Source organism: Vombatus ursinus, unplaced genomic scaffold (genome assembly GCF_900497805.2).
Source record: "Vombatus ursinus unplaced genomic scaffold, bare-nosed wombat genome assembly UNPS02009132.1, whole genome shotgun sequence".
Taxonomy (NCBI): Eukaryota; Metazoa; Chordata; class Mammalia; order Diprotodontia; family Vombatidae; genus Vombatus; species Vombatus ursinus.
Window position 1 is genome coordinate 14,765,875 of NW_020948910.1, and position 14,935 is coordinate 14,780,809.

General features: G+C 38.1%; 1 protein-coding gene across 2 annotated transcripts in view; it reads left to right on the forward strand.

The window, feature by feature from the left end:
- ALDH8A1 (aldehyde dehydrogenase 8 family member A1) overlaps positions 1–14,935 on the forward strand; it is a 31,067-nt gene that overhangs the window by 3,964 nt on the left and 12,168 nt on the right. Inside the window, exons 2-4 of one of the 2 annotated variants that reach the window (XM_027850621.1) lie at positions 1,533–1,680; positions 10,488–10,643; positions 14,243–14,392. In XM_027850621.1, coding sequence (XP_027706422.1) covers positions 1,533–1,680; positions 10,488–10,643; positions 14,243–14,392 — 454 coding nt within the window. The remainder of the gene's footprint in view (positions 1–1,532; positions 1,681–10,487; positions 10,644–14,242; positions 14,393–14,935) is intronic. The other variant, XM_027850622.1, reaches the window with a different exon arrangement.

Here is a 14,935-nt window from a genome sequence, read left to right on the forward strand (position 1 = left end):
TTTATTTGGAAAATGTAATCACTACAATTTTAACTCTGTTATACAACAGATGAAAAATGTACGAATGGTTTTTCAAAATTTTCTTCTCTTCTTTGCTTGTGCTTCCATTGCTGCTTTATTTTTATTCAATGCCCCCCAATTGCACCCAAGGCTACTACCGACCCCCCTGGATCATTCCAGCATCCCGTATGGGGTAGTATCACCTATTTTGGGAACCTGTGTTTAAGACTTTCAACCATAGGATTTAGGCCAAGTGGTTTTTAATTTATCTATCTGTATTTTGCTTAAAGCACGCTGAATCAGAGACTCACAGATTTTGAGGGTTGGATATATCTTTAGTAACCCTCTAGTCACACAACAAAAAACCTTCCCATTGTAATATATCAGACAAGGTTATCCAGCCTCATCTTGAAGATCTGACTTGGGGGTGGGGGTTAGTAAGTAAGTCACAATGAAGAGCCTCCAGTTCCATTTCTGAAGCCTTAGGATTCCCCTCCCCAACTCCTTATCCTCTTCTTACTTTACTTTCCCACTCATAACAGACGGAAGTGTGTTTTGTTTTGTTTTACACCTCCAAGTGACCTTGAAAAGGGCAGGCAGCAGGCTACAGCTGAGGATGGGGTTTGGAGCATGTGGAAGTCTTGGGATATGTACAGAAGGAATGAGGAGAGATAATACTTACAATGCACACCTAATAAGTTTTAAGACACACCCATTGAGAACCACTGTCACAGGTGAGGGAAAATGGGGGTAAAGAAAGAAATCTGCCATTGAGCTCCATCATTGCCTCCTAGTAATACTGAAAGTCACTGCTTTTCAGAAACCTCAAACCCTAAAGTCCTGCTTTCTGCAAATCCAGTCTGGTGTCATGTCAGCATGAGATGATATATGGCCTTTCTAGTGGGCACAATCTGCCTGCCTCCCAACAGTCTGCCACTAACCAGGACCACCAATAGTGCAGATATCTCCCTCCCTAGACAGTGTGATTTGAAGACTCTTTATAAGGTTTCCTCTTCCACCAAATATCTTCCTTGCCAGCCTACCTAAGTCAGACCCATCCCAGAACACCCTTTAACAAGAAAATAAAGAAAAAGAAGGGGAGAAAATACTGGCCTAAAGAAACCAAGTAATGCATGAACTGAGACTCATAGAAGATAGAATTGGAAGAGATCATGTCCGACCTTGTTTTACAGATGAAGAAATTGCACTCCGGGGATATGTGGTGACCTGTCAACTATCACACAGCTAACTAATGGCCAAATCAAAACCCAGTCCTCAGGACTGACTCTCTCTAATGTACTTTCCACTCTACCGTCTTTGAATATAGAAAACAAAAATCAGTGCTTCTTATTTCTTTGCCTATCTATCCAACTACAAGTATCCACCAGTTTTGCTTTACTCAAAGAGGTTTTCTGGGTAATATCACCTACTAAGGGGGACTTCCAGGAGAACTACTTATGGATGCTACCACAACATATCAGTTCTCAATAAGTCTACAGCAACTTGCTGACTCTTCCATTTGTTTTTCAAAGATAGAAGCAGCAGTCACGGCTGCCAGAGGGGCCTTTCCCCATTGGTCATCCACAAGCCCTCAGGACCGCTCTCAGATCATGAATAAGTTGGCAGATCTGCTGGAACAATCCCTGGAGGACTTTGCACAAGCTGAATCAAAAGACCAAGGTAAACCAAGCTCTTCTTCAAATGTTCCACTGCTGGGGAAATCTGGTTTCTATTCATAGAATGAAAGGATTTAAATTTGGAAGGGACTCGATCTATCTAGCTTAAATCTTTCTTTTTATAGCTGTAGCACACCCCTTCCCCCCAGAGCTACACACCATCTTCTATTCATAAGTTGGATCCTCTAGAGGAAAATTATCCCATGTTTAAGGTATCCTGTGACATCCTTTATGATCAGGTAACTCAAATTGGCAGCTTGTAAATGGCTTGAATTCCTTAGGTCACTTCTCTCCTGGCAGACCTTTCCATAATGAGTTCACAATTGAAAAATCTGCACCCCTTGCACTCCCAACCTAGGTTATTAATACTACAATTCTATCATTGATCAGAGAAGGCTTGGAACAAACTTCTAATGGAGGTGACACATCATAATCTGGAATCCATTGTGTCACCAGGCTCAGTGCATCAACTTTCAGATTTGTTCTTAAACACATAGAGAGAAGCATGTAGGTCTGAGCATTGAGCAGGGGAATCCAGAGCTAGATACATAGTAACTTAGAGTGTACTTTTTTTTAAATTACATATCCCTCTTGTTTTTACATAACACTAATTTCTTATCCATGCTCCATAACTCAGTCAACCTTCCCTTATAACAAAGATTTCTTTAAAAAGAAAAATGTATAGTTCAGCAGAACTAACCAACCATCCAGCCTGCATCTGACAGTGTATGCAATATTCCACTTCCATAGTCCCCTACCTCTGTAATGAGTGGAAGGTAGTAGATCTTATAAACTCTTCTGTTGTGCCAAACTTATTGCTTGGCTTATACTTATACAATGTTCAGGTTGGAGTTTCTTTCCATTTACATGGCTGTAATTGTAACAGAGGCAATAGAGTGCTATATCCCAATGCCCCCACAGTTTACCACCAGAAAACATACGGTAGAGCCCTATCCAGTGGAGTTTTAATGTGTACACCAGCAGTGACTTAGTCTCACTTCTTTCTGGGTCTGGTCTGCTTCCCCATCCTGCTCTTAAACTAGCAGGTCTAAGTTCCCAGAGATCAGTACCACTTGGTTACATTCCAACCCCCTCAAAATCCCAGAGATAACCCATTTGAGGGGAAATATATTTCCCTTACTCACCACTTTCTAGCTCTTGAGTTCCAGTGCATTGTGTTTTCTGTCTATACAACCAGCCACTCTCAATAATGACACTTTTAGTTCTTAAACATAACCATTCACTTAATAATAAGGCAAATCAAATATTATAGATCCTAATATATTAAAAACATTTTGTGGTTGTTCAGTCGTTTCATTCATGTCCAATTCTTCATGACCCCATTTTTTTTTTTAAGCAAGGATATTGGAATGGTTTACTATTTCCTTCTCTAGTTCATTTACAGATGAGGAAACTGGGGCAAAGTTAAATGACTTGCTCAGAGTAAATACGTAAATCATCAAATACATCACAAAATACAAACAAAAACCCACTCTTCTATCAATGTGCTATTCAATTGTTATGATGAAGAGTGGACATACATTTATAGGAGCCTGGTATGGAAACACATGAGGTAGGAAAACTCAAGTGCTTATGGAAAACTGACAACTTTGGACTGCAGTTTTTAATGTTATTGGCCCATTCGGGAACATTTATATCACATGAAACTGGTTCTCTGCTCACTGCTTCAGTGTTGATTCTTGCCTATTCTTTAACTGGAGAAATACTCTTCTCTTCTTGAATATAAGCTTTATAAACTCTTTAAATTAACCCCCACTCTTAAAAGGTCTAGCTATTAATGTGAACAACAGTTCTCTTTCAGTCAGAAAACTACAGAGTTCATTGAGCTGGGCTATACAGACCAATCCATCCAATTATTCACACACCCAGATGTTATGTTGTCCAATCAGAATGGGACTCTTTTTAAAGCAACACAACCCTACCCCAATCAGACAGCAAAGCCTAGGCAAAGCCTTCTCTGCTTTTCCTCCTCAAGCCAGAGGTGGGAGAGTAACAAAGCTCTTTTAAAAAGCATCACCTTTCTCCAATACTAGGTGATCTGTGGGGTAGATTTAAATGACAGCCTTCTGAGACTCTGAGACTGACCTTTTTTTTTTTTTTTAACCATACATCCGTCTCCAAATGTTTAAATGATTTCTAACTTTTTAAAGTTGTACTGTCTTTGGTCATAATATGTGGGGAGGTACTTGGCTCTGAAGTCTCCAAGGATTTCCAACTTTTTGGTGACTGTGAAACTATTTCTTTATATTCACATTTCTTCAAATGAATGAATGATTTAACAAAAGAACAAAGGAATGAATGAATAAATAAGAAAATAAGTAAATGAATAGATAAATAAATTATTTTCCCCTGCCTGTTTATAACATTAAATTATTCCCATAGAAGGGAGACATCACTCTGCCTTGCTGACAAAGAGATCCAAATCCTCAGATCAACCCCACAGATCATTTTCTCTCCCAAACTGTTCAAATCCTGTTGGAAAGCTGTTTCTTCATACTCATATTTTAGCATTGTGTATTAAAACAAAGTTATTTTTCTACTCATAGTAGTAGTAATGTTTATCCATAACAGGGGAAATATCCTACTGACATCATGTCATTTGACAATCAATATAAATCTCTTCCTTTACACAAAAGCCATTTCTCCCCCTTTTATCACTAACTACTTCTTATGAAAGGGCTTTAAAAAGGCAAAGTGCCTCACATGAGTCATTGTATGTATTGTTTCCCCAGTTCTGATGACTCCATTCTACATCTGTTCATATAAGTCTTTCCATGTTTCTCTAAATTCTTCATTTTTGTTTCTTATGGAGCAATAATATTCCATTACATTCATATACTACAATTTGGTTAGACCTTCCACAGCTGATGGGCACCTACTTTGTTTCTAGTTCTTTGCTACCTCAAAAATTGCTGTAATGAGTATTTTAGTGTTTATCAGACCTCTTTTGTGTGTGTGTGTTTGATTTACTTCAGGCATCTGCTTTGCTATGAATTTGAATGGCATGAACACATTAGTCATTTTCTTAGCATAATTCCAAATCACTTTCAAGACCAATTTATAGTTCCACCAAGAGTGCCTTAGTGTGGTAGACTTATTTTTAAGAGATAGCCACAGAAGTGGCTACATTGTCAAAGTATTGCCTTAGAGATTGCTTTGAAATTACTTGATTCCCCCAAGGGTATGTGCTTACTTCTTTATATTTGTGTAGTCTGTAGATGACACTGTTCTTGGGTGGCAAAAAAGTGGTCCTTCTGTGTCATCTGGCATATTGTGGCTAAGCATAACCTCAATACAGTAAGGGAGCTACTATTGGACAAATTAAAGCAACAGCAAAGGCCCAGTTGAGGTTGGATGACATGAATTTACACAGAAGCCAAAAAATGTGATTTTTTTATAGCAGTGCCTAGCACCATAACTTTTACCTAGGCCAGAACAGCAGAATGGGAAATGGTGAAGGATGAACTTCAGTCTGGGTATAATGGCAGGTAAAAACAAAATAAGGCTATTGGTCTGGGGGAAATGGAGGATTAAGGGACTGGTGGTTACAGTGGGGAAAGAGGAGCAGGATTAAAGAAAAGAAGAGAGCAGAGAGGAGAATATGAGTCAAGATGTAGGAAGTGAAGTATATCCATAGTGAGAGTGTTAGAATTGAAGGAAAAATGGAATGCTTAGAGAATTGAGGAACTGAGAGATTTGAGGAACTTTGAGGACAGGGTATTAGGAGAATCATTGAACTTGCATATTGAATTCATTGAGGATAACAGCAGAACACAGGTGGAGAGGAGGAACTGTGAACCAGCTACTGAATGCACTGAGAAAGTTGGAAGAGTGCCCTGAAGATAACCCATAAGGCTAGGGAGAGGATGCCTTAATCAGACAGTGTGAACTGCAGTGACTGAGAGGTAGTTGAGTGGCCAAATAGTATTTGTTTTGCAAGTGGCAGGAGTGAAGAGAATACCATTCCTTCCTCATAGCTTTGTAAACTGGAGGAAGTAGGACAAAACTGAATCCATTGGAAAAGGTTGCCATGCATATGGTATCCTCAGTGGAAAACCAGGTTTTAACTGATCTAAATGGTTGCAGGAATACTTAAGGAAAAAGTCAAGAGAGACAGACAGTTGGACAGAGACAAAGGTAGTGGGTGTGTTTGTGGAGAGGATGTTTACAATAGCTTGAGATTTCCCAGGAGCAAAACAAGAGGGGCTTATGGATGAGTGAGCAAGGGTAGTCCTGAGAAGGCTAAGAATGAAAGTGCCCAAGGAAGGAAAACAGAGAGGGTTTTCACTTATGATTTCAAAGGACCTGAAGGCCCACTAATGGCAAAGAATATGTTTATAGTAATCTAAATGGTACGTGGAATGGTGGAAGATTATGGTTGGAAGGTAGAATTTGAAAATTCAAGAAGTTGGAGGTAGTACAATTCATAGAGATTCTGAGGTTTTGGTGTGACCATGACATGATAGTGATTGAAACTGGGTGGGAAAAGAGTTTACTGGAGTATAGAAGTTTAAGGAATGTTGTGTTGGGTAATGTGGCATGAATAAAAGCTTTAAGATATGCTTTGGACACAAACAAACTATTTGACTATGGATGCTTAACTTCTCAGTGCCCCAGGCAATGATCCAAGATTATATTACAGACAAGTTGCTAGTCTGCCTTGGTGAAGGGAATTTTCAGTTAGGGAGTTCCTCACACTAAAAAATGGTTCCCTTCCCCACTCCCACAAAAATAGGATCTAATTCACAGGCTTGTTTTGAGGGTCTAATGAAATAATGTATGTGAAGTGCTCTGAAAACTAAGAGGTGGTGTGGTTCAGTGAATAGGGAGCTAGACTTGGATCCAGAAATACCTGGGTTCAAATCCTGCCTCACATTGCCAATGGTTATGTGACTCTGGGCAAGTCACTTTACTTTTCTAGGCCTCAATTTTTTTATCTTTAAAATGAAGGGGTTGGACTCAGTGACCTCTAAAGGTCCCTTGTATCTCTACATCTGTTAGCATTGTTGTCATTGGGTTATTTCAGAAATGTCCGCCTCTTCATGACCCCATTTGGAGTTTTGACAAAGATCCTGAAATGGTTTGCTATTTCCTTCTTTAGCTCATTTTACAGATGAGGCAACTGAGGTAAACAGGGTTAAGTAACTTGCTTAGGGTCATATAGCTGGTAAGTATCTGAGGCTGGATTTGAACTTATGAGGATAACTGCACCACCTAGCTGCCCCTATCTATGAGCATATGTATCTTTGAAATACTATGATACATTTTGTTATTATTTCACCCTTATTATTATTATTATTATTATCACCATGAATGTTGAAGTCCCAAAGAATGATGCCAGGATGTGTTGCTTGTCCTTTGTTCTTGAAGAGAAGACCATAAACCAGGCCCTAATGTCACTGAGATGTTGGGGAAGTGATGTAGAGGTCAGAAGTAGTAGAAAGAAAATGAAAGGAGGACAATTTTCTTTCAAGGGAGGAAAGGCTTTCTAGGATTGGGACAGAAGAAAGGTCTTGAAGCAATAGTGGAGGGCAAAGAGTAGGCCAGTAAGGCACCCTTTCCTGTGAATTAATAATTGTTCAGAGTAGAGGACTGCAGTGAATGTAGCATGCTAAAGGGAGAGCCAGGTTTCTGATCAGTCAAATTGGTCATTTTATTAAGCTTCTATTATGTGTCAGGCACTGTGCTAAGTTCTGGAGATAAAAGTATGAAAAATATAGTCCCTACCCTCAAGGAACTTACAATCTAATGAGGGAAAATAGTACACAAAAGGAAGCTGAAAAGGGATGGGAGGAAGGAGAAGGAGAAGTGGAAAATGAAGAGATAGTTGGCCTGGGCCCCCTCCTTAAATGGAGGTTTTGAAGTTCGTGGCTCTGCCCTCCAATCAGAGGGGCAGAGGCAACTGGTGAGTTGTGAGTGCCAAGGTTGATTGGATCTTGTAGAATGATGATACTTCCCAATGAAGAGATTCCTAGGGTCATGATGGAAAAATCCAAAGAACACTAAAACAATGCCGAGCTGGGTAGGAAATGAAAATGTAACCTTTTAAGGTTGCTTTCCATCTGTCCTTTATTTATCTATTTATTTACATGTTGTCTACTCCATTAGATTGTGAGTTCCTTGAAGGGTATGTGCTATTTTTACCTTTCTTTGTGTCCCCAGCATTTTGCACAGAACCTGGCATATGATGGGAACTAACTAAATACTTGTTGACTTGACTTGATTGATTGAATGGAATATTAGTTGGATATAAACTCTTTGAGAGCTAGCACTATTATCATTTTGTCTTTATATCTCTAGCACCTAGCCTAATGCTGGACATGTAGTCAACTGAGTGGAATTGAAATGTTTGTGGATATAGGGGAATGTATTGAGAATATAGAAGGGCTCCAAAGGACATAGTAGAATGGTTTAGGGGATAGGCCACTCAGATTGGAATGAGCTGAAAGATGAATAGAAATGAGTAAAATAGCGATAAGGTTTTAGAGAGGATATAGTGTGTGTGTATGTGTGTATATATATATATATACACTTTGCATCTTATGCATTACGACTGGATGACTAGGATTCAGAAACCAATATGGTGGGAGGCAGATTAGAGTAGCATGCTCCATTAATAGAACTTAAATCAGAGTGCTGGATTTGGTGTCATTCATTCATTCGGCAAACATTTATTGAGCATCTGCTGTGTGCCAGGCAGTAGACACACACTGCTTTCAAGGAGTCTGCATTTCATCATAGGGAAACAATATGTATATAAGTAAGTTAATATTAAATATTCATTTAAAAATTTATTTAACATTTATTTACATTATTTGTTTAAATATATTCATAAATATATAAATATTCATTTATACTTAAATATAAAGTAATTGGGGGAATAGTTTAGGCCTTGTTTAGGAGGTAGCACTTGAGCTTGAAGGAAGCTAGAAATTCTAAGAGGCAGGGGGAGTGAGGAGGGAGCACATTTCGGGCATAGAATAATTAGACTGTGTGAAGGCAGAAGACCTGGGTCCAAATTCCAGTTCTGCTACAAATAATGAATCCCCTTAAGTGGTTGGATGTATTTGAATTTGTAGTATTTGAAGTTATGGTCATTGGTTCTAACCCAATGGAATCATATAGTACAAATCAAATAGCTCAGCCACTTCAGGAGATTCTTTATTGGCACTAATTGGACTAATTGGGCCATGCCTCCCTTTTTCTTTCATTTTCTTTATCTATAAAATGAGGAAATTGGCATGGAGGCTCTTGAAGGCTTCTTCTGCCTCTAAATCATCTGACAGCTTGTGTGTACTCCATCTATGTTCCATTTGTTAAGATGGAGGTCAAATGTATCCCTGACCAAAAATTGTTGCCACTTCTGTTGATGGGCTTTGTTCAATCAAGAGCTTGCACGAGGTGTGCCACAGCTGACCCAGTAACAGCACGCGTGTGTGCACCTGAGACCATCCTAGTGGTCTCCTGTGACAGTCTGGATTTGATCATTTTTTCCACGTGTTGGGATAGAAATTTAATAAACAATCATTTGCTCTCAAAGGGTTCTTTTGTGAAGTGCTGGTTCAACTACTGATATTTGTTGTCTCCCTCTCTTTGTAGCATGTGCAGACAAGGGTGATTCTGAATTGAATGAAAGTGTGTGGGTGGAGGAGTGTTTGGGCTCAGCCTGGCTAGAAACACTGGATTCTAAGTATTTATGACTCGTGTTCAGTTCACAATCATAAAGCAAACAGTAAGTGACCCACTTTAATCCCATGTGTCTTCCTATGGCCTATTCAAGTTTTCAAGTTCTTGAACCTGGTAGATTTTCATGTTTTATCCATGGGCCCATTTTGGAATTTAAATGCTTATATTTTCTTCTCCACAGGGATTATGTTCAGCAAACAATAAAGAAACCAGGATATCTCAATAGATGCTGGGAATACATAACTAGTAAGGGGATGTTGAGAGGTGGTATGAGATGAAGAATAGTGGATCAATCTTGGAGTCAGAAAGAACTGGGCTCAAGTTCTGCTTCTGACATATATTGAGGAAAAGAATAAGCATTTATACTGTGCCTACTATGTGTTAGAAGTATGTAGGTTCAAATCCTGCCTTTGACACATTTTGGCCGCATGACATTGGGCAAGTCATTTAATGCCTCAGGCAACTTAAGATTATAAAAGTTACAGAGGGATTGCCGATTTGCATTAATAAGAGTAGCTGGCATTTACATAGCACCTACTATGTGCGGGGCAACTGCTTTGCAAATATCTCATTTGATGTTCACAACAACCCTAGGAGATATGTGTTATTTTTATCCCCATTTCATAGATGAGGAAACTGAGGCAAACAGAGGTTAAGTGACTTGTACAATGTCACACAGATAGTAAATGAGACTGGATTTGAACTCAGGTTTTCCTAACCCCAGGCCCAGTACTCTATCCACTATGCCACTTGGCTACATTAGTGAAAGGAATTTCTACCTTGGGAGTTCCCTACACAATGAATTCACAGGTCAAGAGTCTACCCCACCCCCAGAGAGTGGTAGCTTGGTTCTTAATATTGTGTCCCCATTTACTTTTTTCAAATCCTTCAACTGTTACTTACTAATCTTTGAATGAAGTCATTTAACTTTCTGGGCCTTTGTTTTTTCATCTCCAAAATGAAAGGGTTGGAATAGATGTCCTCTGAGATTCTTTCCAACTCTAAATCTATGGTCTTGTGTTATATGGACCAGAATCCTAGTGAACCTTTCTTTAATTCACTGCAAATAACTACCATATGCCTTATACTGCTTCCCTCTGACAGGGAAAACAATCACATTTGCCAGAACTGTGGACATCCCACGGGCTGTGTACAACTTTCGATTTTTTGCCTCCTCAATCCTTCACCACACCACGGATGCTACTCAGATGGATTCCATGGGCTGCTTGCACTATACTGTGAGAAGTCCTGTTGGAATTGGTAGGTATTTGTGAAGTGGTGGGAGGGGACAGTCACTGAAATCAAACCTCAGAAAGAATACTCTAACTCGTTTTTTCTCTTTTACAACCTCAGTGGCACTAACTGATTTCTTGAAAACCCAGAGTTCCTGAATGATCTCAGCAGTCCCTCCAAATCTTAGGCTTTCCCTCTGATTTAACTGTACTCCTTAATTCTCGTAAGCTTTCTCAGTTTCCCTCACCCTAAAGTTTGCCCTCTTCTGGCCACATAAATATTTGTAATACTCTAAAACAGCCACCAGATATCACTATTTCCTCAGGGAAAAAAAGTAGCCTTGGCCCACTGTAAACCCTAGCTGCTATAGTAGATGGAATTTTGGTCATGGTAATAAAAGAGAATAGGAGACACAGAAGAAAATGGGACATTGCATCTCTTTGTATCATAAGCCAAAGCTACAAAGTATTACAATACGGATACTGCAAACTTCCTGCGGAGGAAGGAGCTGAAATATCATATTTCATTAATATCCTGTGATCTCCTGAGGAACAGATTTCCAATACCCATTCTAATAGTGTGAAATGTATGTTGATCCTGTGATAGGTGCTACAGGGCAGGAAATAAAATACGGTCTTTCTGTTTTTCATAAAACAATTTTTGCTGTTGTTGTTATGTTTCATGAATGCAATGCCAGCAAGATTTCAGAGTCTTGAATGGCTACAGAAAGCTTAATGGGGTGAGCATGGCAAAGACTTCACCAAACATCACATTCATAGGCAGTGACCCCTTCCTTACCTACAGCTTACTTATCTAGCAGCTCCAATGATCTGGAACACAGCTGGGTACTAGTAAAGAAGAGGGAGAAAGGCCTCTGAACTACTAAAGTAGATTATTGCCATACCTATGCACATTAAAGTCTATGCACTTTTCTTGTAAGAAAGCCCACAAGACCCTCCTTGGTACCTATTATTTTTATTATAGACATAATCTTAAAAAGCTTTGTTTTGTAGTTTCTTAGCCCATACCTCATTAGAAGAAAGGAAAAGGGGATATGAATGGCAGGCACAATGAAAGCTGTAAAAGATGATGGCCTTGTTGAAGAAGGAGAAAGGATAAACAATCCAAAAATAGGAACAAAAGTTCACAAACAATGGTGGTCTGGTACCATTTGTTGTTGGTCTGACAATCTCAACAGTCCCAAGTGGACCTACTATTATTGAATATTACAAAGATCAATCAACAAACAGTTATACTATGCCAGGCATTGTGCTAAGCGCTAGAGATATAAAGAAGAAGCCAAAAAACAGTACCTGACCTAAAGGATCCTAATTCTAAGAGAATTAGGAAGATTTTCAGAATGAAGACCCCAAAATAATTTTAAAAAATATTTATTCTATTGTTTTACATAATTGCACATGTATAATCTATATCAGATTGCTTACTGTCTCAGGGAGGGGGGAAATGAAGGAAGGAGGTATAAACTTAGAACTCAAAAGTTAAAAAAAGTGAATGTCAAAAATTGTTTTTACATGTAATTGGAGGAAAATAAAAATTTTATTTTTTAATTTATATTATTTATTATATTTATTATTTATATATCAATTTATGTATGTACTATATATTTATGTTATTAATTTATTTTTAATTCTTTTTTTAACATTTTCAGTTCCAAATCTCTCTCTGCTTCCTGCCCTTCCCCCACCCACTGAGAAGGCAAGCAACATAATTATCAATTATATATGTGAAATCATACAAAACATATTTCCATGTTAGCCAAATCATACAAAAAAGACCCAAGAAAAATAAAGAAAGTGAGAAAACTATACTTTACTTTACAATCAGAGTTCATCAGTTGCATTTTTCATGAGTTCTTAGGAATTTTCTTAGATCATTGCATTGATCAGAGTAGCTGCGTCTTTCATAGCTGATTATCATTACAACGTTGCTGTTACTATATACAGTGATCTTCTGGTTCTGCTCACTTCACTCTGCATCAGTTTGTATGGGTGTTCCAATGTTTTTCTGAAACCATCCCCCTCATCATTTCTTATAACATAATAGTACTTAATCATAATCATATGCCACAACTTATTCAGCCATTCACCAACTGATGGCATTCCTTCAATTTTTAATTCTTTGACACCACAAAAAGAGTCATTATAAATATTTTTGTACATATAGGTCCTTTTCCTATTCCCTTGGTCTCTTTTGGGTACAGATCTAGTAGTGGTATTGTTGGATCAAAAGGTATGTATAGTTTTATAGTTCTTTTGGCATTATTCCAAATTGTTATCCACAATGATTGGACCAGTTCACAACTTGACCAACAATGCATTAATGTACCTATTTTTCCTCATCCCTTCCAGCATTTGTCATTTACATTTTACTTCAAAGTTGTTTTAATTTGCATTTCTCCAATCAAGAGTCATTTAGAGCATTTTTTTCATATGACTATATAAAGCTTTGATGTCTTCTTCTGAAAATTACCCGTTTATATCCTTTGACAATTTATCAATTGGGGAATGACTCTTATTTTTCTAAATTTTACTCAGTTCCCTATATATTTGAAGAAAAGAAACTTTAATCAGAGAAACTTGCTATAAAATTTTTGATATTACTTCATTGCCTATGATACTTTTTTTTTAAATCAAAATGTAGTTTCCCTGATTATCTCTTTTAATTAAGCCCATTTTTTTCTTTTGCTTTGTCTGAGGTCTTTATTGCAACACTTTTCAACTTCCTATCTTATCTTAGACTAGAAAAACATCTCCTTCTGACCTTTTGTTTTTTCTGCTGCTCCAAAATTTGATTTGAGACATTATTTTAAAGTTGTTTGTCGGGGAAATTTGAGAGAGTTCAGCTAGGTGGCTGCCTCTGCCGTCTTGGCTCCACCCCCTTCTTAAAATAATTTTCAAAAGACTAATGTTAAGTTCAATATATTCTGTTTAAGGAGGCAGCTAGGTAGCACAGTAGTTAGAGTTTTGGGCCTAGAGTCAGAAAGATCTACATTCAAATACAGCTTCAGGCACTAACTTTGTGATCCTAAGAAAGTTATTTAACCTCTGTCTGTATAATTTTCTTCAATTGTAAAATGGGAATAATGATAGCACTACCTCCCAGATTGGTGGTAAGGATCAAATGAAGTGTCTGTAAAGCACATAACACTGTTTCTGGCACTTAGTAAGCACTTAATAGATGCTTACTCCCTACTCCTCCCCTAAGAAGGTTCTCAGTTACTCAATTATGTATGTAATACATTCTAGAGAGTTTTCCATCAAATTGATACATAAATATGGGAAGGATTTGCTCCCTTCAGCAAAGTATGGCCACATAGGTAAATTCTATGGAGTTGCTTAAGACACAGTAAAGTGAAGTGATTTATTTACCTAGAGACAGGCCCACAGCTAATGTAGGAGATGAGATCTGAACCCAGGGAAATCTATTTGTCTCCAAACACAGCACTCAATATACTATATCATATTGCTCTACAACAAAGTATATGTTTCTTTTTTAAGTGTCACTTAAAGGAACATTTTAGTTCTCTAGAAAATTCACTTGCATTAGACCCCATTATGACTTTGGGACATATCATCCCTGTGTTTCCTTTTTTTTTCCTCTCTTAGCTGGCTTGATTAGCCCTTGGAATTTGCCACTTTATTTGCTAACCTGGAAGATTGCTCCAGCTATTGCTGCTGGAAACACAGTGATTGCTAAGCCCAGTGAGATGACATCAGTGACTGCATGGATGCTGTGCAAACTCTTAGATAAAGCAGGTAATTGGGATGCCAAACAAGGGCTGATTCCCCAAGGTACACATTTTGCAGGTCTTGAGACTACTGGCGGTGTGAAAGTAGGATCCAAAGGTATTGGAAAGAAATCAGATAGACTCATCAGACAGCTAAGTGCTGCAGTGTATAATGGTGCTGAACTTGGAATCAGGAAGACAGTTCAAATCATACCTCAGATATTTACAACTTGTTGTGACACTAGGCAAGGCACTTTACATCTCTTAGGCTCAGTTTCTTCATCTATAAAATGGAGATAATAATAACTATCAAACAGAGTTGTTGTGAGGATCAAATTATGCAAATTATGTATGTAAATAAATAATATAATAAATATGCAAATTGCTATACAAACCTTAACAGCATTATATAAATGCTAGCCATTAGTATTATTATTGCCGTTATTCCTATCTTTTGTCTAATATAAGAACCAGTTCTATTAGAGACTTTTCAGTAGTGGTGGTGGTGTTTTGTGTGTGTGTGTGTATGTGTGTGTGTGTATGTGTATGAGTATGTGTGTCTTAATAGTAC